At 32.8% G+C, this 26,199-nt stretch overlaps 6 protein-coding genes across 8 annotated transcripts; 3 read left to right on the top strand and 3 right to left on the bottom strand.

The window, feature by feature from the left end:
• Positions 3,578-6,980, bottom strand: LOC109357350 (phosphoinositide phospholipase C 6-like). Of its 2 annotated transcripts, none has more exons than XM_019601263.1 (9): positions 6,388-6,980; positions 6,018-6,214; positions 5,743-5,878; positions 5,390-5,674; positions 4,997-5,220; positions 4,779-4,896; positions 4,218-4,340; positions 4,052-4,138; positions 3,578-3,914 (listed from the first exon to the last, which is right to left on the bottom strand). In XM_019601263.1, the coding sequence occupies exons 1-9, from the start codon at positions 6,745-6,747 to the stop codon at positions 3,624-3,626; spliced, it is 1,821 nt and encodes a 606-aa protein (XP_019456808.1). In that variant the 5' UTR covers positions 6,748-6,980; the 3' UTR covers positions 3,578-3,623. The 2 variants fall into 2 exon arrangements, with proteins under 2 accessions (XP_019456808.1, XP_019456807.1); XM_019601262.1 differs by having other exon boundaries at positions 4,218-4,370; positions 6,388-6,976.
• Positions 10,461-11,075, bottom strand: LOC109356340 (protein EARLY FLOWERING 4-like; the record flags this gene model as incomplete). Its single annotated transcript, XM_019599662.1, has 2 exons — positions 10,461-10,606; positions 10,664-11,075. A coding segment is annotated over one exon (411 nt), but the record flags the coding sequence as incomplete, so codon positions are not given.
• Positions 11,947-14,074, bottom strand: LOC109357351. Its single transcript, XM_019601265.1, has 3 exons — positions 13,741-14,074; positions 13,351-13,634; positions 11,947-12,222 (listed from the first exon to the last, which is right to left on the bottom strand). Exons 1-3 carry the CDS (start codon positions 13,994-13,996, stop codon positions 12,157-12,159), a joined length of 606 nt encoding a protein of 201 aa, XP_019456810.1. The 5' UTR covers positions 13,997-14,074; the 3' UTR covers positions 11,947-12,156.
• LOC109357439 (protein yippee-like) lies at positions 15,375-18,170 on the top strand. 2 transcript variants are annotated; one of them, XM_019601402.1, is made up of 6 exons: positions 15,375-15,661; positions 16,579-16,622; positions 16,907-17,015; positions 17,100-17,155; positions 17,261-17,334; positions 18,147-18,170. In XM_019601402.1, exons 1-6 carry the CDS (start codon positions 15,566-15,568, stop codon positions 18,155-18,157), a joined length of 390 nt encoding a protein of 129 aa, XP_019456947.1. In that variant the 5' UTR covers positions 15,375-15,565; the 3' UTR covers positions 18,158-18,170. The 2 variants fall into 2 exon arrangements, with proteins under 2 accessions (XP_019456947.1, XP_019456946.1); XM_019601401.1 differs by lacking the exon at positions 18,147-18,170 and having other exon boundaries at positions 15,376-15,661; positions 17,261-17,456.
• On the top strand, positions 19,721-24,025 carry LOC109357438 (mucin-5B-like). The gene is made up of 5 exons (XM_019601400.1): positions 19,721-20,272; positions 20,411-20,477; positions 21,811-21,925; positions 22,385-23,428; positions 23,633-24,025. Exons 1-5 carry the CDS (start codon positions 20,080-20,082, stop codon positions 23,891-23,893), a joined length of 1,680 nt encoding a protein of 559 aa, XP_019456945.1. The 5' UTR covers positions 19,721-20,079; the 3' UTR covers positions 23,894-24,025.
• Positions 24,530-25,242, top strand: LOC109355865 (pleckstrin homology domain-containing protein 1). Its single transcript, XM_019599120.1, has one exon. It carries the CDS (start codon positions 24,678-24,680, stop codon positions 25,110-25,112), a length of 435 nt encoding a protein of 144 aa, XP_019454665.1. The 5' UTR covers positions 24,530-24,677; the 3' UTR covers positions 25,113-25,242.

Here is a 26,199-nt window from a genome sequence, read left to right as displayed (position 1 = left end):
GCTCATACCATTTAAGAAATGTAATTAAATGTCTAATTGTATCAAATTAGCATTTTAAAGCTTTTCTTCTCATAATTAATATTTTGCTGATTTAAAAAATAAGATGAGATTTATTTTATTAGGAAAAACCTTAAAAAAAATAACGGATGAAGTAACAATGTGTTCCACTAATGCATCGCGTAATTACCTTTGTCTTGGCTCCACGAGTTATTCTTTTTTCCCTACGTAAATTATCAATACCAGCAAAAATAAGCATAGATTCATAAAGATATGATAGAAGCTGAATTGAATTCAGAAACATAATTATCTATATCTATTATTATATGTCATTATCTTTATTATCACTAATAAACCACTATCTCATTATAAATTATGATAACTTATTTTTTAATTTATTTTACTATTAATAGATAGTGACTTAAAATGGTAGCATTGAATATTTTTTGTTCAAATATGTTAATTAATGAAGGAGATTTAAATTGTGGTACACATTTGCAAGTACTACCATAATACTTTACAGGATAGAGTTCACAATAGTTGGTTGCAATGTCCATAAATTATGGTAAATACAACACAACTTCGAATCGAGATCAACTGTCATATATTTTTTATGTCTCATTGTGTTTCAGTCCAATAAAAAGTTGTCAATGTATTTAAAAAGAAAAATTAAAAAATATAAAGTAATATTTTTATATTATGTGGTGGAATATAATTAATTTGAGATATGCAAACATAAAATTTTGGGAAAAAGATCCTAATTCCACAACTTCAACAACAATTTCAATATACAATCATGACTGAGATTATTACAATAATATACAATCATAGCAAAACTATTCAACTCACCTTTAATTTGTGTAGAAGTCTGGCAGAGACAATGTATCAAAATGTGTTTTCAAAATGATATCTAACATTTTGTCACCTTTATGTCTTCTTCACTGGCAATGTTCTTTTAGGATCAAAAGTCTCATTATGAGGTGGGGATCGACCTCTTGCCAATACAAACGTGGGCTTCACATAACCACATCCTCCATTTGCTCTAATAAATGGATTCCTCTCGAGTAAGGGATTAATTTTTAAAAAATATTTAATTTAAAAAAAAAAACAAAAAATCTGGACAGTTAAAAATTTATTTTTGTTATATGTTATAATCTTAGTATGCATTGTTCTTTCTAATAATGGAGAGACTCTTGCTCTAAAGATCCATTGTTTGGACCAGAGTGATCTTTCATGCACCTGATTCAGAAATTATATGCTCTAATAATCAAAAGGGTGCATCAAACAAACAATTTGAAAAGCAGAGTTTGACTAAATTATGATTTATGGTATAAAATACAATACTAAGAAGGTTTTCATATGGAACATGCGTTTGACAAAGATAATCATGGGCAATAAAGAAATAAATGTATATGGGCACAACTCAATAATATCATTTCAACAAGCATGTAAGCTTGCTTCGCTGTAGGAAATAGCCCAAAAAAGTAATCACTTTCCACTAGATTCCTGATCAAAAAATCCTAAAAACAGAAAACTGTGTTGCACTTGGAAAATTTTCATATTTGGAACATATACAGTACGGTGGTGCATCAAGACTAGATATGTACAATACTTACATTTTCCTTTTATTTGAAAAGACCCTAAGAATATTGTTCCATTTAAACCTGACAGCATTAAAATGCAACCATCTTAATTAAAAGTTTCGTCTAAACTATAGAAAACTGAATGCATTTGCAGTTGCCGACTTGCCACAACTAAGTAGGTTTAACTGTTTGATAAATACCTAACAATATACTAAGGTCTCCACTGGAAACCTAATGTTGAGAGTTTGATTCCTTGAAAGCGACATTTGTTGAGAGGGACAGTCATGAACCCCTAAAGAAATTAGTTCCTTATCCAACAAAAATAAGAAATATTCTTTATAGTACCAAAAAAATACCTAACAATATGAGGTCCATAACTAAGTAGGTTTAACTTCATGATTATAGTTTTTATATGACCCTTTGGTTTCCCAGCATGGATTGTAATCAAACTCTTGTACTCAGGTGTACCCTACTGCCTTGTTTCATTCAAGTCTCCTTGATCATTAGGACCACTCATTTGGAGTGGGGATTCTCTCCGGTACTGGAGAGTCCAGTACGGGATAAGATTAAGACATGTGTCAAATTCTTTTTTTAAGAGTTATAATTACATATTATTTTCTATTAAAAAATAAATAAAAAAATTGCAAAAGAATCTCATCCTCATATTTTAGTATTTGAGAGAAGTTGAACTCCTTCTTATGCACTATAAATACAATTCACTTTTGAACTCAAAATAAATAGAACATGCAAGTCTCCTGCAATATTCACTTTTTATGGCTGCTATTGTTTTCTCCATCTACCCCTTGTACAAACTTTCCTTTCCTTTTAGTTATAGGGTCGTGACATCACAATCATGACATATTTAGAAAACATGCATCCACAATGTATACATAGTAAGAAAAGCTATAAGGTCCCTTGAGCATATGCAAATAACTTCTATAAGAAGTAATTTTATGTGGCTCTTTGTTATCCGAATAATGGAAATAATAAGACAGACTTTTTTTTGTTTCTCATAAATATCTTCGCAAGTATGTGAGTTTCATTTAAATCATTTGTTTAAGATTAAAATGACACATTAAATTAGTTACCGAATTAACCACATCAAGTGAATTACTAGAGATAGCTTAGGATCCCAGTTATTAAGATATTTCACAAGGAAAGGATTCTAATTAAAGAAACGGCTAGGAAGCTAAATTCTATGCCTTTATTAAAGTTGTTAAAAAAGATGATCACTACTTCCTTGTCTTACATAAACTACACCTCTTTTTCATACTAGTTCAGTCTCCATCCAAGCCAGAAAAATACAAAAATACATAAGTCGACAAAGTAGATATTATGAATATTTATGTGTTTAATTTTTTTGATATAAATAAAATAAAGTAATATTCACTGATATGGAGAGTCCATTACAGAACCAAATGCATTCATGTATGCATACATTTCTTATCAACTTTTCTTTTTATTGACTTATAATTTCATAGAATGTAATTCGTTAAATGCAACGTAGCACCTTTAAAGGATTTGTGCAAAGTGGAATTACTTTGATGGATGCTAACAACTGTAGCACAAAAGTAACACTATATTATATGTCTCAGTTTCTTTGTTTGATAATGATGCACCACAATAGTTCTGACTTAGTGGACTAAGATTCATGTATTACTAAATCAGATAATCATTCATTAATTGTGTCTGCTAATACCATTAGACAGAATTAGTGTAAAGTGATGGAGCTTGTTTGTTTTGTAGAATTCAAGAATTTGTTTAGAAATTGTATGTAGTTAAATTTTAATCAGAAAATCTTAATTAATTGTTAATTGGTTAATCATACAAGTGTGTCTAGCAATCATGTGATTTAAATGATGTGCTATCAAAGGAGAAGATATCATGCAAGGCTGCAAAGTCTTATTATTGTTTCATGCTGCGAATGAATAAGTATATGATAACTAGAACTCGACAATTGATGAATCATTGAAACACAATTCTCTCAGTTTGGTAGAGAACTGCGAATTGTTTCTTGCGTACCAATTCGTGGTTCTATGTAGTTCATTCAAACTGAAACCGCATTAATAGCTTTACAGATTTGAATTTCTCTCCTTTTTTGTTATACAAAGGGACTGAACGAAATCCAAGTTTTAGCTCTGACACTGGCAAACATGTTTGCCCACCAAAGTCACCCTTTCCTTGATCTTTGTCTATAACTTGTATCCGAAGCAAAGCAAGCTCTGGAACCGTCAAGGGGAATTCAAACTCTTCATCCCAAACAGGAAACCAGTTATCAATGATTACCTTTGTTTTCTTCTTTGCATAATCAGCAGGCACTCCAACAATCCAAATCTGTCACACACATTGATCAAACACTTGAGGTAAATTATAATTTTTTACATGCATTGCAAATGAATCATGAAAGGGTAGTTGTAATGGAGTGAAAAATAAGCCAAAGATATATTAAGTAATAATATTATGTAACTGACCTTAGTGAAAAAGTCTGGTGGAGAGAATTTATCAAAGTGTGTAGGACTGAAATCTATGTTCCAGCCATGTCCCATGTATACTTTTACCTGTTATTGGACATGACAATGTTCAGTTGTCACCAAAAAAATGAATTTACCAAGTAAAATAAAGTGATATATGCTTTACCTTTAATGTCTTCTTCACTGGCTGTTTCCTTTTAGGATCAAATTCCTTATCGCATGGATGTTCCTGCATCAGACACGGAGGCTTTTTTATATAACCGCATCCTCCATTTGCCTTGAACATCCCCTGCATCAACCAGAGTGGTTTGGCATGACCCTGTTGAGGAATATAAGTGCTAGAAGGTTATAATTTCTGATGAATATATAGTGACTACTAAATGAATTCAATGCACTTGTCTTTTGAAATATCCTTAATACATGGTAATAATACACACACTAATACATTTTCTACATTAAAATATCACCAAACCTCTTGCTAGTAGAAACATTAAAGGTCTGATTCATTTGAATATTAACAATGTAGTAGACAGTAACTCCATTATATTTCAAAATGCATTTTAGATGGCTCCACAACAAAAAACAGCTGAGAGATCTCACTAAAGTTTCACAAGTTCCCCACTAAGAGTCCATATAAAGAAACAGCAACAGACATATACAAACATAACCTCAACAAATAGAAAATTTCCTTTTATTTGACACTTTGGCTTGGACAGGATTCTCTAACCTGCATATTGAATGCAACCATCTGAGCCCCATACATCCACCCAATGTGTGGCTTGAAATTTGTGGATTTGACACGCGTTAAGTTTGGGTATACCCGGAGGATATTTTTCTGTGTGAACCTAGAAAAATAGTAGTTTGTATCAGATAATTCATGTGATAAATAAGGGTCTAAAGTTCATTTTGCAGTTAATATGAATGCCTGTTGAGTTTGAGAAGTACCTAACAATGTCTGCTCCGTGAGATTCCGAAGCCTTTTCAAGGGTCGTCTCACTCCAACTTAAGCGTCTTAGCTCACCATCAATTTTCAATTTATCCTTCAGACTACCCTTGAGTTTCTTATTATGGATTGTAATTAAGCGTTTGTATTCGGGCGAACACCGCTGGTATGATTTATGATCACATTCCCACGTGTTTATGTCTCCCTCATCGCAATCACTTTCATTCTACATATATGAAAACAAGTAACACATATGTCAGAGAGATATAACATAGTCATTTGTTTATCTTCGCCTAATAACTTAAGCTTTTTAAGAGAGTTGATTCATGATAATAATAAGCACACAATGTTTAATAAATTTATCGCGAATATATGAATGCAATTCTCTGTCTCACCGTGCCCTCAATCTTCACTTCAGCCATAGTGCCCTCAATCTTTACTCCAGTCATAGAGTCCAGTGATTCTTTTCCCTGTGATTCTGATGATGATGATGATGACGATCCACTTCCACTCAGCATAAGAAAGTTGTCAGTATCCTTGATACTATTGGGTTCAAAACATTCTTTTGGGGGTTTGGTGGATATAATTACTCTATTTTTCAATGATTCTGGTGAAGGGAATTCTGTTAAACGATCTGTCTCCGGATAATAAAGCATTTCTCCAAATATTTGAGTTGCCATCTGCAAGAAAAAAATCATGATTATAAAGGAAAGGCAAAACAAAATATAGATTCTGTGTGAATACTTACTTCTGCAAATTTAGCTTGAAGATCTCTTGTAAGGTGGTCTTCTATAGTTATGATGATTGGGTACTGAGATGCAACAAAACCATATTCCCGTATCGACTCCAAACATTTGATAGCTGAGACTGGAGTAGTAAGAGTCCTGAGTTGATTCCATGTGAGAAAGAAAAGGCAAATAAGTATATAGTCATGCAATAATTAAGTTCATGTGAAAAAAGTTGAATTTTCCCCTCTACTCAAAATAAAACTCTGAAGTAGACTTTATAATCAGCTTCCTTTACCATCCATGAACTACTTTAATATCATCTTTATTGAAAGTTGGCCACAAATCCAGCTCAATAGCTCGAACGCCTCGTTGCAAAGCCTTTATGATCGGCTTTTCACTGCAATCACTGCTCAGTTGATTCCCAGTGAGATAGGAATTATGTCCTGCATATATGAAATAATGTGACAGTGGAGCATTCATATCATGATGTACCTGGAATCAAGTTTTTTTTGTCAGCAAAGTAAAGATAGAACTCTATAATCTTTTAATATTACTTATTTCAATCATTATGAAAACTCTACAACTCATATTTCATTTGGAAACAAAAACTCTTTTCTCCATATTTTGGTGGTGATCAAATGTTAAAAAAAATACAAAGATCTTACCTCAGATTTCAAGGGATTGTTGAAATCATCCATACGCAAAAAATAGAAGATGTCATCAAGGGTGACTTTCTGGTCTATAATGTTTTCATCAACACTAATAGTTTCCTCTTGAGGCCTTATTCTAATTTGCAAAACCTTCTCAACAATTTTCTCTGCATCCAATAAGGTGCAGTCTTTCTCGGCCTGATGCTCCACCAGGAACTGGCGGAACTGCTCGGCCGACATGTGGGATCCTCCTCCGGTGAACTTGGAAAACACTTCCTTGAGATCCTGAGGTGGAACTAGCTCTGTAACCTTGTACTTTCTGATGAAGAACATGAAACTTTTGTACTTGTTATGTGTGACCATGCTATTGCCCATCTTTTTCTGCTACAAACTATGCTACCAAAAAGTCCTTTCAGACACTGAGAGATTAAAGACCAAGGGATGCATTTATAATGTATGAAATCTAGTGTAACTAGTCAGTGAGAGAGAGGGATAAAAATGAGAGAATCTTCTAAGCAGAATCTGTCTCTGACACATTCTATGGTTTTTGTCTTTACTCTTTACTGTGAAGGGTAGTACTACTGTACCTTTAACTCTGGAAACTCTCACATAAAGTATGGTTAATTAGTTTATGTTAGTTATGCATAAACTGTACTTTATAGTTTATATCACATCACTATACTTTATTTTCCTAATATGAAAATAAAATCTCAGTCAACTTTACCAAGACAACAGAAATGTGCGTATTATATTAGACACCAAAAAAAATGTATACTAATTCAAGAATTAAAGAACATTTTTAAACTGTGATTTCATAAAACATTACAAAAAGTCCAGTAAATCATGGTATCTGAACACCTAGAATACAAAATATGACATTTTTCTCGCACTGACATATGATACATTCATTCTATCTCAGAATACGGTATATCATTTCAATACTCACTCACACTCACATCTAAAGAATACTTAGACTATGAATTTTCACTGATCTGTTAAAAGTTGCCATTCTTTGCATTCAGCCCAACTGAACTAAGTTTGTTACTAAAATAATTTATAGATCATAGATTCATAGATGTATAGTAATAGTTAATACACGAAAAAAGTATACATCTTATTATTAGATCAATGATCTAATTTTGATATAAAAATCATATTACACTAACATATTCCAAAATGAAACTCACTTATATGCATAATTGCATCAATTTTAGTTGAACTACAAATAATTGCATTTTGTTGCCAAAGAGTCATTCAACTAAAATTGCTTACAAAAAAACAAGTATCCATTATGTTAAGCTGTTCAATTATAATAAGACAGTGCTTGCACCATATGGTGCTATGATTTACATTCACATTGAAGTAACAATGTTACACAAACAAAGAAACATAATAAACATTGACTTCAAAAATAGGGGTCAAAGTAGAGGCTCAGGTCATGGAGCATTGTGCACTCGTTTCTCTTTTCAGGCTATTATATATATTTGTACACGCTATCACGTGTATTATATGAATATACATTATAGTTTAAATGTGTTGATTCATTTTCTATGTTTTGTTCACTTTGCTTTGCTTCCTCCATCTACTCTTTTATATCAGAGACTCATTATATAAAGCATCTAAGGCTTTCTACTTAGCATCTTCTGAAGGAGCTTTTCTCTATTTTGTGCGGATAGTTTTGCAAAGTTTTTAACTGATTGAATAAATCTTTTGTAGACTTTTGTTGTTTCTGCATTATATATATGTTATCATTGAACTCCACTACTAGCTTTATTCATATTCCACTCACACTTTATTCTCATCTTTAACATGGTCCTGTTTGATATTCCAATTGAAGTGGAATTAACTGTGTTTAAGTTCTCTTTATTTACTACTATTGGAACTTTTGGATAATGAATGACTAAAACTTATAACGGATTGATTACGATATTGACTTAGTGTCTCCTTGGATTGTGATTCTGTTACATTCAATAGATCAATATTGCATTTTTAGACTGATTTCTAGGTTGATTTACATAGATATAATGATTTCTGGGTAGGCTAAGTTGATATTTAAGGTTTACAGCTACTCACACAGTCACACTAAAAAAACAGTGTATAAATTCAGACCAAATTTTTATGTTTATTCAGTCACTAGATATAATGATTTTACACTCTTCATCATATTCCATTGTTTAGATTGATACAAATCCGAAAAAAATATATAAATTTGGGGGTCAACACAAAAATTAAATAGGATTTACATATACTAACATTGACCTCATTTTTTTTTTCTCCAAGAAGGTGTTCTTAGCCAATAACAGAAAACTAACATGTTAATCGCTTATCGAGTAAATTTTGCTTTTCCAACAAGTATTTTTTAAAAATTTCATACTATATACTACATAAAAATTGCAAGTGATTAAAGATTTATAAATCACTAACACGCTTCACACACCTAATCTCATATGTCAAAATTAAAATTATTTTTGCATTAGCTCGAACATTTAGCTTGTAACTTTATATATCTCTAACACTTAGCTGAAACTTAACTGACATCCTAAATTAACTTGGACACATCTATCTTAATTTTTAGAACCATGTTTTTTTATGAAACCATTAACAGGTACAAGGTATATATAAAGAGAAAAGTAAAATGTTAAATATAACATGAGATGAGTTTGAATCTTTTGGTTTTGAAGTTGGTAAGTTATTTAATGATAATGGTCAAGAAGGTTGAGAATAGTTTTAGACAGATTAAAAATGAAATACAATTCATATATTGTTTCACAATTTTTGTATAAACTAATGTTCTTAATATTATTTTTTATGAGACTCCTCATCAAGCAGTATTGACTATTAAAAGGAAAGGTTAGGAAAAATGGTTATTAGCAAATATTTTTACTTTACATTTGAATCACAAAAATATTTTCCAACAGATTTCCCTAACCTTTGTAGTCCAAGACTCCAAAGTGATGAAGGCAGTTGTGACTTGTGAATAATCAATTCATTGCCTTAGGCACGCAGAACATCCGTCCAGTATCCCCAAATCCTGTATCGGTCCAATCAGTTTTGAACAAGTAATATAAAAATATAGTATTTTGCTTTTAAAAAACTTATATTTATTTATGTGTCAATTTTTAATTGGTGGGGACAAGGAATTTAGATATATTTTGGGAGAGGTGATCTTTGATCCACAATGTTCATATATTTAGACTTGTAGTCGCTAGGCCTTGTTGTGACTTGGGCTTGAAGCTATATCAGACCACAGCAATAGTTGATGGGCTTAAATGGAAAGAGTTAAAGCTTGACAGTTCTAGCTTTTGACCCACTTATAAACATTTAAGAAGGTGTATAAAGTCTTCCATTGTCAACATTGTTCAACAGAACTCAGAATATATAAGCTTTCAAGAATCAGCAAGCAAGTCTATAAGGTCAATGTACTAGTCTTTAGAAAATAAGTTTTTTGAGATAAATGGCTAGACAGAAGTCACAGAACTTAAAGTTGAGTACAATGTTGAAATTGTTGTATTCAATCCCTCTTCCCTTCCATGTATCCGTAGTTATTGTTACCCAATACCAACACAACTGACCAATCTCGATCTTAAATACAGCCATGCACTCATGTAGAGTGGTAACAAGAAGAGCATACTATAAGAATGTCCAAAAAAGAGAATAAAAACTCTAGAGATAGTCAAACACAAGCACAATATCTTAATTTTATGTGTGAGGAAACTATACTGATCTACATTGAGTCTGACTTAATTACACACAATTATGAGTTTGGCTTAACTACATGCTATATCTGTCTTGTTTCAAAAATTGCACTCACCTCCAAGGAGACAGATAATGATAAGTGAATCTCCGGGGAGGTGAGTGCAACCTTTAAATCAAGAGGACTGTCAAGCATGACTAAGTTAAATTTCAAGCGAAGCAAGCGTAATTTCGCTGAAGATGATAACTAAATTCCTTCACGGTTATTGATCTTGAAACAAATTGACATATTCAACTACAAAACCTTGGTCGGGCCAAACAATTGAAAAGAAATTTAGCAATTCTCACAGATTAATATGGTCCTATTCCAATGGCTTCACATGTAGAACAGAGTGTTATCAATCACAATTTTATTGATGCTGAAGCAATTTGATACTATCAATTACAACTACAATTCCAAAATACAACCTAGATATATGTATAGCTTACACTTATGCTTACAATTCCAATTCCTGGTACAATTTGACACCATCAACTACAACTACATTTCTAAAATTCAACCTAGACATATATATATATATATATATATATAGCTTACACTAGTTGGAAGAATTATTGTTGTTATTGGAGTGTTGTTGGCATGCATTGGAGAAATTGGAATTGAGGTGAGAGTAGAGAGAAACAACCTTAGACATGTTACAGTTTAGTTCCTGAATCAAATTCACGTTCTTCGCCATGTTATCTGGAACCCTAGACTCTTGGTTCTCGTTCACCTGCTGAATTAACACGCGGTTACGATCCAACACCGATTGCACCTGATCGAAGTTCTTGTTGAACGCCGCCCACACCTCGGGATCGCCGTCAACAACCTCGCCCTCGGAATATCCGGTGGTGGTGGTGGTGCTGACGGCGGTGGAGGAGTTTTGAGGGTTGTAGTTAGGTTGAGTTTGACGGTGGTGGGAGGGGTCTTCTTCTTCCATGGTGGACTCTGCGGCAGAGAAGGAAGATAATTAGGTTGAACAAAGTGTTGGCTCAATTGTTTCCTTTGACTTTTCTTTTAACAAAAACTACTCTAAAAAAAGGGTTTTCTTTACTCCAATGTCACCAACCACTAAATTTAAGACAAAAGAAAATATGTTTCATTTATAAACTAAGTTTAAAAGTCTTTTAACTCATTAAATACACTAATTCCCAAAAAAAAGTATAAGCACTTTGAAAAGGAAAAATTATTTACATGGACACAAACAAACAAAAATGTGGTGTCACAGGCAGCACGTTTGTGAGGTGAGAATGCTAAGACGGTCTACAATGTTTCACGCCACCACCAAAAGACCAGACACACAAATCGAAAGACATGAACAATTTCGTAACGGTTTCCAAAGGAGTTCAAGAAAATAAACTTAAATAAGTCATTTTCTCATTCATTCTTAACTTCGTTTGTTCAATATAGGTTGTAAATGAGACTGTGGGTGGCAAACATAATATATGGGATATTTAGGAGAGCAATATCATTATAAATCATCCCTAACAAAAACACATGTGACATACTAGTTGGCACATTGGTGCCATGTCACAAAAATGTTAACATCTCCCATTGGCTTGGTATTATCAATTCCAATTCAAATATCAACATGATATCACAACCTATCTCGCTTCTTAGAGAATTCGTCTCGAGTTAAGTTTTGGAGGGGATAAAAAAATATAAGACTTTAAAATTATCTCACAAATATATTTCATGGCTGTCAAGTCTGATCTCTTTCTCTTTGTCCGTGTGCCTCCAAAACTCAACTCACAATCGGTCCCAAATACTAGGCATTTCAGGTGTTGCTTTCCAATTAGAATAACAAGTTATGCTGGTTAGAATAACATATGCTAGGCATTTGAAATATACTAATGTTAACCCTACAAAAAATATTTACACAGTGTCGTGAGTTAGTAACAGAAATTTGTGGTCAAAAGTTTAAATTACAGCATCCTTGATGTACAAAATATATGGGTAAATGAGTAGCTGAAACTGTTAGCCAAAAATCTCTATGCTAGATTGATATTTTTAACCTAATATCTATTGTTAGTGTGAGAGAGGGATTGAGCTCATTTGACCCATTCTTCTTGAAGAAACTTCGGATACCTTGCATAACCATTCTTGCAAGCTGAAATCTGCACACATTCACCAAGTAAAACATGGTCAATTTCTTCATAGTTTTATCTGTTTAAGAATATTGTAAACCAATAGGATTTAACATAAAAAGAAGTGAACATGGATATGCTGTGAAACATGATCTTATAGATTATATTGTAAATTGTTTATGGTCGATTATAGCCATTAATTAAGGGCGGCTAGTACCCTTTAAATGCATGTATTCACTCAACACAAGGTGGGCTAATTTTATTATATGAAAGGAAAAGTCTTAAAATATGGAACAGTTGTAAGAGTAAGTTTTTTAAATTTATTCCATATTACTAGTTATCAATTCTAGGAGAATCCAATAATTTTAATTAATAAGTATATTTAAACTATTAGATATTCATAGAATTGATAATTAAAATGAGAAGTAAATTCAAAACATTTACGGGTTAGAGCAAATGGATCCCACCGAATATTAATGGGAAAGGGAACTATTAAATGATTTGACCCGGGGTCTAACATTTCCAATTTTTGGTCCCATATCTCAACAACTCTATTTGTCTGTCTTGAAAAGTAAGCATGCTGATTAGTGGAATATAATGGCTAATTTAAATTTGGGGTTGAAGCATTCAAGATGAATTTGGTGGTGATCCACCACAAACAAACATGGGAGAATTGAACAAAAGTCAACCCCACTAAAGTCCTATATGGGATTTCCTTGTTATTTAATAGCTCTTGCAATGGGACCTCCAAAATTTCTTAGATGCTCATGTGTCATTTGTTCTTTATCATTTCTGTTACCTAGGTGATGATCTTTGTCACCCTTTTTATAAGATTATTCGTATGATAATCTTGGTATTATCAAAGGTATTTCATCATCTTATAGGTGATAAACTAATTTCTTTGAGATGAGTTGCTATATTTCCAATAAGTGTTAATCACATACATTAATTTTTTTACATTTTAGGCATCCTAAGATTTAACGGAGGCTTAAGTAACTATAACAACTTCTCATAACACATATTTGTTAAGGTATAGTCAAGTATTTCACATTCTAAAATTAAAACTATCTCACCTAATGATGACCAAAATAATACAAATATATTTTCTTCTTCTGTATCTTGTTTTCTTGAGAAGCAAAGGGGAATGGAAACACTTACAGATTCAATGTCAATTTTGTAGAGCAAAAGCTTTCTTCTTTCTCTGCAACTTGTTCTGTATGCAACAACTATATGCCCCATGGCCAAAGCACAAGAACACACGAACAAAGCTATTTCTGAACATCTAACATAAACATACCCTTCTCTTCCATCTACACCCCACTTTCTAAACACGTAAACACCTTTCAATGAAACAAACATTATAGACAACACAGAGCACAACGTTGTTATCCCCAAATAAGGACCCCTTGAGAGTCTTGGTCCATCACAAAAACTATAAACACCTAAACATAAACAATCACAAACAGAGGAAACAGAGTAATAAGTGCACATCATTTAAAGGGGTCATTATAAAAACACTTAAGATTTGTGGGTTTTTTTCATACTTACAGAATATGATAAGGGACCGGATAATGGAGACAAGGGGTATATCGATTAGAGAGTCTCGAAAATCGTAGTTATCGAAATGGAGGAGGGTTTGGAGAGAAAGAGCATAGAGTAGAACAGAGGGAATAAATGCATCAGCTATAACAATGAGAATATGTGCAGAGAATAGAAGAAGAGACATAAGCATCGTGATTAAGAAGAACAAAGTTTTGATAACCCTCAATATTATTTGGAATTTCTCTTCCTTTGAAAAACCCATATTGGTTCGCTTGTAATCTTAGTTGGGTTGAAACTTGAAACGATGTTTTGTGTTGTGTGTATGAGGAGGGAAGCATATATTGTACGAGGCAATTCACAAGGCAAATGTGGGGGGAAGACTTAGAAATATTATTATATATACATACATTTAATCTCTTAACTTCTTTTTTCTTCCATTTAATTATTTTGTCCTATAAGTTATATCATTACATATGATCTAAATTACTATCAAACCGAGCATGTGAAGCTTATATTTGACTTGTAAATAAAGATTGCTTAAGCTGTCAAAGATGAACTGCAAAAATTAAATTTGAGTTTCACTTCTTTAGTCTATTAATGTTTGATTCATTTTCATATGTCATATTTTTAATTTCTTTGAATTTTTATTATTTTCTTCACTTAATACTTAACAAGCATAATTTCTAATTAAAAATAAATATAATATAATATTTACTAACCATATTCCATTGTAATTAATATAAATATAAGGCTTATTTAAGTTTGTTCTCATTGGAAACAGGACTTTCTTTGAAAATAGTTCCTAAAATTTTATTTTAATGTTCTAATGACTTATTTTATGTCACTGTTCTTCTCCTAAGTTAGGATTTACACTTTTAGATACGTTTTCCCACATGTTTTTTATTTAAGTTTTTGGTTCTTGTAAAAATGGTATACTTTCAAGATACACCTTACACATTTGGTGCCAAGTAGACACAAATTTCATAGGAAAAGGACTAAGAATGTAAAAAATATTATGGAATATTTCTACAGGAAACCCGATTTATAAGAAAAAAATTAATAAGACTGTTTAATTTCAGAAGAAGTTTGTACTTTTTGTATTTGTCATGATTTTGATGTGCTATATCAGAATTATGATACTCTTACAAATGGAGGAGATGGCATTGACTTATAATCTGTTCACTCCAATGGTGCATGTAGCCAACTCTTCCCTGCTCTGATTTGTTCATGTTCAACCTGCCAAAACAGTATCATATAACGAAAATGAGGTTGAGATGATTTTCAAAACCAACACTACTATTTTTACAAAGATGTTATTTTATCTATCCCTTGACGGAAAATTTACATGAGTAATGTAGTTTGACTACATTATCCCACGTTTGGTATATATTTTAAAATATTTAAAGAATTAGTTTATTTTTTAGAGATTATGTTGAATTTACCAATATGTTAGGTTAATACTATGTGAGACAATAATGGAGAAATATGTACTTAGTTTTCAATAATGCCCCTCTAAGTTTGGAAAGTGAGTAGATATTTAAATCTCCTAAATGAAATAGCTAAATACTAATACCCACTAAATAAAACACAAAAACAAATAGGAATAAGGGGAGATGGAAAAGTTAGTGTATATATATCATGAAAATTCAAATTATTAAATTAATCATTTACTTGACCCTTCACGTCATATCTAGATTCATCGCTTTAATTTACTTGACCCTTGTATGATTTTTGGTTGACTTGGTTCTTTGTTGATTTTCACTACGACCCTTTATATATATTAATCCTTCATTGATCTTCAATTCCTGTGTCGAATTCTGAGAATTGAGTTATGGGAAGGTTGTTCGTGCTTCATCTGGAGGGTAAGATCTATAGCTGCAAACACTGCCATACCCATCTTGCTCTTTCTGAAGACATCGTTTCAAAGGTTTCATTTTTACCCATTACTTTTTCTGGGTTCCCAATTTTTTTTGCTAGATTTTTATCCCAATATTGTTAATTTTTCTGTTATATGAGTTCGTTCTCTCATATGGGTATGAATATTCACAGTAGCATCATGTAATGGGTATTTAATTTAATTTAAGCAGGTGTGTCACGTGTGTATTTAATTTTATTTATGAACAGCTCTTGACTTTTACAGGAGTCCAATTTGATGATTGAGTTGAACAACTTCTTTTAGTTATGAATTTGTTGATTTCAGAAATGTCTATTTCTTCCTTTTATAATTTTTTTTTTTTGAGTTTTGTATTTTTATGAGATGGTATTGTGCTATTGTTGTTTACCATATCTGATAGTAATTAGTAGGTGGAGTGAATTACTTAGATACTGGAAATCATGAAAATATTTGCTGCATCATTTTTCTACAGTTAAACTTGGAAGACTCAAGAGTGTAGGAACACTTGACATTGTTGCTCCTCTTAAGTAGAATTTGAACCAACTTTATCATATTGGTTGGAGAAATTTGATTGTGTTAAGTATCATTACTTAATTGTTTTTTATTTTCATTTTCGCCGTGACTTGGGACTTGGTTGCCTTTGGCATACTTTGTTATATAACCACCCAAGCTTGCTTTTGATTCATTGTTTAAGCGTGCTATGATTTGTACCATGGAATTCCATTTGGATTAATTGTTAAGCGCTTCTTATCTATGCTTCCTGGTGAATGTTAACCGAGTTCATAGCTTTCAGGGAAGATTTATGCAGTATTTAGCTTTCCAAAAATTAAGCCTTTTCTTATCTTGATGGTTTTGTGGTGAATTTTAATTGGGACAAACAAATCTTAATTGGGCCTTTTATATAAGAACAACTAATCTGACTACCATTTTTGCCTGTCTTGTTTTTTCAGTCTTTCCACTCTAGACATGGGAAAGCTTATCTCTTCAATAAGGTGTAAGTTATCCTTGAATTGTGCACCTTCTGCTATTAGCCAATTACTAAAAATATTGAAATGGTTATTCTCTTATAGTATCTGTGTATCATACTATGCCCACTTATTTTCTCTAAAACTTGGAAGAAAAAGAATGAAAGGCTACTCGGTCGACATTTTTGTCCAAGAACAGGTTTGAGGATATACATTAGACACAGTTATAGATCTTAAATCACAAACAGATAACATCCTATTTTGCAGTTGGTTCTATTCACTGATATGCTTAAAATGTGTTCTTCTTTGACAGCGTAAATGTTTCTTTCGGAGAAAAAGACGATAGACAGATGACAACTGGAATGCATACTGTTGCTGACATTTTCTGTGTGGGTTGTGGATCAATTGTTGGTTGGAAATATGTAAGTTTAGACCAGTGCTTCAAATGCATGATTTTTTCCAGTTTCTATGTTAGTACTATTAAGTTCATACTTGATTCCTTTCAGGAGATTGCTCATGAGAATAGCCAGAAGTACAAGGAAGGAAAATCTGTAATTGAAAGGTCAGTACAAACTGAGTGAGAAATCACTATTAGTCTAATGTGAAATCATTGAGTAAGAAGTGTGAAGTGGTTTGGATGAGTTTTTTGAATTTTATTTTTGGACAGGTTCAAGGTGTCAGGTCCTGATGGTAGCAATTATTGGATCAACCATGAAGCAAATGGTGGTGGAAGTGATGCAGATGATGGGCAAATTTACATGACTGGTTTACTTGACTACTTATTTACTATTCTAGTGTAACTTTTTTTTAAATATTTACTAGGATAGTATAAGGTTTATAGAAATTGTATCTGCCATGCACGATTTCAATATTTAATAATTTTCACATCATATGAAGTGGTGCATGTGGCAGACGAAATTCATGCTATGAGATAATTTGTAATAAAATAGTGAAACAACAAAATATTATATTCACTGTTCACTTACAACAGAAAACAACATAACAAGATACATAAAAGAGAAAACCAATGACAAACAAAAATAAGTTTGTTAAACCAAAGACACCAGAAACATCATTAAAAAAACACACTGGAATATAATTCACTCTAGAAAATAAAAAATTAAATAAAAAGAAGGAAAAGAAAATAAAAAAACCTGTGTACTTGCATTTACGAAGAACATTAAGCACCATTCATGGCAAAATCCCTTCTTCCCTCATTCTCATACACCTTAATACAAATAATAATACTCACACTAACTCTAACCTTCATATAAATACTTCTATTTCAGTCTGAGTGGACTGTGAGGAGATGAATCTCGTGTGGAAAATGTACGAGTTTATACATGATGTTCTTCTAGTGAGTGTATGAGAATGTTAAACCAAATAATGATGTTCTTCTCATACACCTTAATACAAATAATAATACATATCAGAGGATTAATAAGTATTGAACACATGATTTTTGTACCATTTAATATTTTTAAATACCATATGTTACAACATCTGCTAGTATTGGACTCTCTAGTATCAGAGAGCATTCAGATTCAGAGCAAATGATGTCTAGTCATGCCACTCTTATCCCATTCGCCTTCCTTTTTGTTCTTTGTTCAATGAATGTTTTGGGAAATTATGTTGAGCTAATTGAAGCATGGGTTATAATATATACTGGTTCCATCTTTTTTATTTTAAAAAATATTTAATAAAATAGATACTGCTATTAAATCTCAGCCAAAAAAAAAATGTGTGAAGACATGTAGAAAACGTCTTTGAAGAAAAATGTATTTATATTTTTTGGTGTTATTATTTATAATTTTATTTTAACTACAATTAAATTTTTAATATATTGTCAAAATTTTATTGGTTGTTGATTCTGATGTAAAAAGATCGATGTTTAAACTTCTGATCCATCCCATTTCAATTTGTTAATAGTCAACTGAGTTGGAAATGATGAAACTTGGTTTGATCTCCAATGTGATTTTTAATATACCATGGCCTTTAGATTATACAAAATCACACAAGAACCTTTGTATTGCTTCAAAATTAAAATATAAATACAAAAATGGCTATCAGTGTAGACGGTGGGGGTAGGGTACTCATGCATTGGACCGTTCTGTCACGTCCTCTCTAAATAAAAGGCATTAAGTATTAATGTCCTAAAAACTCAAACATAAGTATGTTTTTCCTTTGAGAAATACAAGCAAGGGTGCATCAGTGCATGAATCCAAAGTTAGGACGAAAAAGTAATGCCATCTATACACTATTTTGTACTTTTTCAACGACATCAATGTGTGATATCTAATTTTTTATGGGAATTTTTTCTAGTACATTAACCTACTCGATGCGGCACCCCTCACAATATATCTCACTGTTTCTTTGTCTACCCTAATTGTACATGTACTCCAAGTATAAATTTTAAATTTTTATTAATGATGTCCTGCATAATGTCATCTTATTTATGTGTATTTGTTTTTATTAAAATTAATAATAATTAAAATATAAATGCTTTTTAGTACTACCAATGATATTTATTCACTTTTTTTATAAGAAATTAGTCACTTTCAAAATTCATGACTATTTCTCGCAACAAATATCACTATCAAAAATCGAATTATTGATCTTAAAAATCTAATGAGACTTTACACTATAAGTTAAAACATTTTTTCTTTATATTTATCTTTCCATCAATTTTCATTTCATAAAGAATTAAAGACCTCAATGTTCAATCTCCCTTTCACCACAGAGGCGTGGACATGAGAACGTTCAAAAACAATTCTTCCTCATCTATCTAACATAGGATTTTAGATGTAAATATTATAAAATTAAACTTGTATTTACAATGTTTTATTTTAATAAGTGTTGGACCTTTTAATTCCTTAACATGGTGAACACTGGAAAAAAAGTAATCATACAAAAACAAAAACAAAAAGATTAGTAACAAAATGATGAGGGTATGTGATTGATAATAACAAAGAGAATATTGATATGGTAAAATTGATATTTCACATATAAGATTATTAAGAGAGAGAGTCTCTTCTAGTGATTATATTGGGAAGCATCCATGTAACGTAGGCTTAAAGCGACAGAAATAGCAGCAAAGTGCAGGGCATCTATTTTTTCTCCATTTCCTCCTTCAAACATCTTCATAATTACCACTTTTGCCCCTCCTCTCTTCTTCTCCACTCTCATGTCTCACTCACCTTTCCATTTCACACATCCCTTACCCTTCAATCGAACCTTCTCGAACATTCAACCTCTTTCCCAATGCTTCCTTTCTTATTATTCGCTTCTTTCTCTCACAATGCCTTCTCATTCTCGCTAAGCTAATTACCATTTCGTTTTTTCATCCATTGCCTTTTATTTCAATCTATATTTTACTTTTGGTGTGGATGGAACGATGAAACTGAGTTAGGTCTTCGATTGCGAGTTTTTCTTTGTTATTGTTACTATTATTGTTCTACACATTCGGTTTGGGTTTCGATCTTGGGAATGAATCGTAGTTTTAGGGCTCAGGAATCTCAAATGCAATCTGCGTTGAAGCAGCAATTAGGTGTTCTGAGGTCTTCTCTCATGAAGGATAAAGACGATGAGCTCACTTTGTTCCTCGAAATGAGGAACCGCGAGAAGGACCACGGGAACGATCTCCTGCTTCGCGCCTCACAGGATTTCGATGCTCCATTAGGTATACATTTCCCTTTTTATGATTCTATTTTTTGTTTAAATTTTAATGTAGAATTTGTTTTATGTTGTAATTTCAAGTGGTTGAAGTGAATGCTTTTGTGGATTTCTCTTTTGTCATAGGGTACCTTTTGTGTTGCAGGTCCTACGCGTAAGACTGGTGTTGATGATTTTCTCAATTCGGAAAATGATAAGAATGACTATGACTGGTATGTGCAGCTAGTGCCTGGTACCTTTTATATTTCCCTTTAACAATTGTTTTCTTTATGATACATGCCTTGGTGTTTCTTATAATCATTGCGATGATGGATTTTGTAGAATGTAGTTCATAGAGAATATATTTTTATGTGAAAATGTTTAACATCTTGCAGCTGATAGTAACACCACATATATATTGAGCACTTGAGAGTTGACTTTTGGAGGGAAGGCTTTCCCTTCCCTCCATTCCCATCCAAAAACCAACTAACAAATTTCCCCTTAGAATTTGGTACACATGGTAGGACGGTATGGAACATAACATGGTTTTGTTCCATGTGTTTATTGTATTTTATAAACCCACTAAAATGGTGGAACCAAAGATAACAGAATAACCAGCTCTGTCATGTTTTGTCCGCAGGCTAAATGTTACACATCCTTTAGGGAGATATTTGACACAGGCGGGTTAAGGAGTATTTGTAGTTATTTGTTGTTAAATGATGTTCAGTTATCTTCAATGCATTCATTGAAATTGGAAATAATTTATGAGACAAGAACTATCCATTTAGAACTCCGGTTTTAATATGATCATCATGATATTGAAAATGTTAATAAAGTTCTCTTTTATTTTTAAACTCATTATTATTCTCATTTGAAAATTCCTTCCTTTCGACATTAACAAGTTTCATGTAGATATGTGTGTGGACTACATAGAAATAAATTACTGAACACTAATTTCCAGACATAGGTTATCATTATTTGATAATGTAGTAAGCTACCTGGTATGGTTCTATTTGGCACAACTAGCTGAAAGCTAGGTGTTGGAGGTTGATAAGCTAACTTATTAAAATGGAAGTGTGTGGTAAAAATTAGTTGATCAGCTAGCCTATACATGAAAATGATGTAATTGGACACGCATGTGTGTGCATATAACTTTATTACTGTTATTACTACTATTAGGTAACGTGTTTTTCGCAAAAAAAAAGTAAAAAAATGGAATAATTGAGTAGGTATTAATTATGGGATGGTAAAAGGTTATCGTTTTTGGAAAGTGTTAGGGGTAAAATCGAGACGAAAACTATGCAGTCCATAGCTTATAAGCAATCTTTACTAGCTTATCAAATGAGAGCTTTTAAGCTGCTAATTTTTTTTCGAAAAAATCTCCCTTACGAAACAGCTCTAGTGGCTTACTTTTGGTATATTTAAAAAAGTCAGTTCACTATCTTATAAGCTACCCAAGTGTCTTACCAAACACATACTATGGGTATAACTTGCATGACATTTTTAATGTTTCTAAGTGATGTAAAGCAGAATGATCAGTGCTTAGCATCCTTATTGTCTTTTCAGGCTTCTTACTCCTCCTGGGACTCCTCTATTTCCTTCACTGGAGATGGAAACTCAAAAAACTGTTATGAGTCAGCTTGGTGCTCCAACTGCAAGACCCACAGCATTAAAATCTAGAGTAAGCAATTTTATTGAAGGTGTATGCCTTCTGCATTTGGTTTGAAATCACTATAGGAATTGTATTTTTTCTTGTAAGCTCATGGTTTTGAGCAAAGCTTTTGTGTGACCATATCATTATTATTCCTTATGCACAATGAAATTAACTTGACAGAAATAAATGGTTTTCTTAACGAGCGAGAATAAATTGTTCGTTATTAACTTATCATTGCACTTCTTTACTTACTGATGCCTGATTTGAAGCAGCTAACATCCTTGGAGTAAATGAAATTAGCTTCACACTATATTGCATGTTTTACCATCTTGCCATGAACGGTTTAATTGATTTATTTGTTAATAGTAGGATCCTTGCTATTAGTGTCAAGGTTTGTGTACTATGTACATAATAATAGAATTTATAAAAAAAATTCATTCTAGTAGCATAAAATCACTTTTCTTAATTGTTTCGTTGTGGTTATAGTTGGCAAATCCTCAGTCAGAGCCCACTGGAAGGAACAACTTTGTATCTAAACAACTAGCTTCCTCCCCTGGGTTGAGCTCTTCAAGTAGTGGAAATAGGAGGACCCCATCTTCAGCGAATCCAGGATTAAGACCTGCAACTACTGGACGCTCTACTTTGAGCACAGCTTCAAAATCAGTGAGACCTTCAACACCTACTTCTCGGGCAACTTTACCTTCAACTAGGACCATTGTATCTATGAAAAAGACCACAGTTTCCACGACTAAGCCCATAGTTTCTGCTTCTAAGACTATGGTATCTGCTACTAAGACTACAGTCTCTGCTGCTAAACCCACAATTCCATCTCGATCCTCCACGCCTTTGTCAAGATCTACTGCAAGATCTTCAATGCCAACTGGCAGACCTACCTTACCTCAATCCAGACCCACATCAAGGGCATCTACCCCAACTCGACGACCATCTACACCATCAAGTGCACCCAGCATATTTGCTCCTTCAGTTAAGACTTCTTCAATCTCTAAGCCAGCTCCCATTACGTCAAGGCAGCTGGAACCATCACATGGCACATCACCTACAGTGAGATCAAGACCATGGAAGCCATCAGAGATGCCTGGCTTTTCACTTGATGCTCCGCCCAATTTGAGGACAACACTACCAGATAGGCCGCTCTCAGCAACTAGGGGAAGGCCAGGAGCACCCAATTCTCGGTCTTCATCTGTTGAGCCTGCTTCTACTGGCAGACCAAAGCGTCAATCATGCTCCCCTTCTAGAGGACGGTCCTCCAATGGTATTTCTCATACAACCGGAAGCTCCATGCCAGCAGTTAGTCGTGGGTACTCCAAAGTAAATGACAATGTCAGTCCTGTTGTGATCGGCACCAAAATGGTTGAGAGGGTAATAAATATGCGGAAACTAGCACCACCCAGACTAGATGACAAAAATTCTCCCCACAGTAATCTGTCTGGAAAGTCATCTTCTCCAGAAAGCTCTGGTTTCGGAAGAACACTCTCGAAGAAATCATTGGATATGGCTATTAGGCATATGGTATGCATCTTCTCCACCTTTCCTGTGTTTCTACTTACCTTTGAGTATATAATTGTAATGCAACTGCATATGAATCACCTATTGTATAATAAGTACTTATGAAATGCTATAATCATTCATTCCCTTCCTGGATACATGATGCTTCAAGATTGAATTTGGAGACCTCAGTTTCTCATATATAACCATCATCTCTCTTTTGAACAGGATATAAGGCGAAGGGTTCCAGGCAATTTAAGGCCATTAATGACAAACATTCCAGCATCTTCTATGTATAGCGTGCGGTCAGGGTCTCAGCATAGCCGAACTGTGAGTGTCTCAGACTCTCCTCATGCCACAAGCAGTAATGCTAGTTCTGAAGTAAGTGTAAACCAAAAGGGTATTTGTCTGGATAGCAGTGAAATAGATGATGATAATGTGAGTGAGAGAGGTGGTCAATCTCACAGCTCTAACTTTGGAATTAAATAGCACAAACATTCTTATCCTGCTTTCAGCCTTAGCAGATTATTTGCATATGGAGCTTACCATGATTCTATTGATGTAAAGTTTATTGGAAGTGATGTAACCTTGTGTAATGGAAGGTATTTGCGATTTTAGCTAGATTATATGTTGAAATGTTTATTTTCAGTTTTTTTCTTTTGCTCCATGGTCGTGATATTTCACACGAAAACTGGATTTAGGAAAGGTTTGTAATGATGTCGCATTATTTTTGTTGCCTCAACCTGGGATTCACATAATCAACCTAAACTTATCACATAAAATTTAGAGTAATCAACTCTTATCCACTCAGATGCGATGGTTTTATTTTTTGAACAAACCAAGGCTTGTCGTATAGATTATGAATGATGGAACGATTATTTGGAAGTTTGTGATTTTTTCTTCTGTTTTCCAAGTAGTCGTATAATTTTTCCTTCCCAGTAGTAATAAATTAATAATATAAAAGTATAATATTTATATTTTTCAGTATAATGATTTATACACATTCAATATATCATTTGTATTACATAATGTATATATTTTTGTTAATAATAATTAAATTTAAATAATAGATGATATAAAACTGATATTTATAAAAAGTGTGTAATTATAATAATAATAATAAAAAAGGTGAGTTGTGTGACAGAGTGAGAGAATCTGGAATTTGTTAAGAGAGGCTTCAATTAAATGTTCTCGTGAGTTGTAATTTCAGTTCACATTAAATTATTCTTGTTATTATCGTTTCGGAGCGCGAACCGAACCGAATCCATCTCCGATGGTGAGCCTGTGGCGCGCAGCGACGGGCTTGAAGGAGAAGACGAACGACTACGACGGCGTGGAGTTCTGGTCGAACCCAGAGCGAACCGGGTGGCTTATGAAGCAAGGAGAGTACATCAAGACGTGGCGACGACGGTGGTTCATTTTGAAGCAAGGGAAGCTCTTCTGGTTCAAAGAATCCACCATCACACGCGCCTCCATACCACGTGGCGTCATCCCGGTGGCGTCGTGCTTGACGGCGAAGGGCGCGGAGGACGTCATAAACAAGCCGTACGCTTTCGAACTTTCGACAAGGTCCGAAACGATGTACTTCATCGCTGATTCGGAGAAGGAGAAAGAAGATTGGATCAATTCTATTGGACGATCCATCGTTCAGAGTTCCAGATCCGTCACCGACTCCGAGATCGTCGATTACGATAGCACCAAGCGCTGATACATAATTATTTTGGTAAATTTAATATCTGTTTTATATATATTGAACTGTATTCTCAACCGTATTTATTGTTGTAAGGAAACACAAAATCTTTATGCTGTTGAAAACTTTACATAATTATGATGTACTTCATCGCTGTATTCTCAACCGTATAAACACAAAATCTTTATATAAAATATTTAATAAAAAAAAAATTTATAAATATGTTGGTAGAAGTATCATGATGATATGTATCCTTAACAAGTTATTATTGGAAATAATCATTCCTAATATCAAGTGATAGGTTTATCATTGGATGTTGTAATGACACCTTAGATCTACCACATAACAACCCTTCTTCTAGAAATTGATAAATAGTTTTTTTATTATCCAAAAATTGATAGATGAGTTTATCTCATTGAGTAATTAGGTTATAAAGGGCCTTATTTAGAAAATATCCACACCTTTTTGATAATCTAGATTTACACTTTAATATATGTAAATATATTTTTATTTTTTATTTGCATGTTTCAGAAACTCCATTCATTTGATTCTTTGTATGTTTAATCTATATCTTTTTTATTGTTTATGGTGCATGTCTCAAAAAATTGATTTTCACTACATTTCTATGATTAAACTTTAATCTTTTTCATTATCTATGTTACCTATTTTAGAAACTACATTTTTATTCTTGGTACGTTTAATCTTTACTTTTTTTTCATTGTTTACACACCATGTTTCGAAAACATGATTTTTACTATTTGTGTTTGTTTAATTTTTTTTGAGTGCTTAATCTTTAATTTTTTTGTATGTATGATGGATGGATTTTGTGTGATTCATATATGACTAGCTTACAATGTGTAAAATCAAGAATGATGGCTATTATAACCCTATTGAGACCAAGCACTTGAGTCTCTCCCGCTATGAATGTTTTATACTTATATTATTACTAGTGTGTACAGAAGTGTCTGCCAGTGAATATTGTGTGATAGTATATATTTAATTTTTATATATTTCATTTTTTTTTAATTAAAATGTATTTATTGTGTTTGGTGTACTTTATATTATATTTTTTATGTTTATGATAATGTTTAATTTAAGATAAGAT

This window comes from Lupinus angustifolius, chromosome LG09, assembly GCF_001865875.1.
Source record: "Lupinus angustifolius cultivar Tanjil chromosome LG09, LupAngTanjil_v1.0, whole genome shotgun sequence".
Lineage (NCBI taxonomy): Eukaryota > Viridiplantae > Streptophyta > Magnoliopsida > Fabales > Fabaceae > Lupinus > Lupinus angustifolius.
The sequence above is the reverse complement of the archived record's forward strand: the minus strand, read 5'-3'. Positions and strand labels throughout refer to the sequence as shown.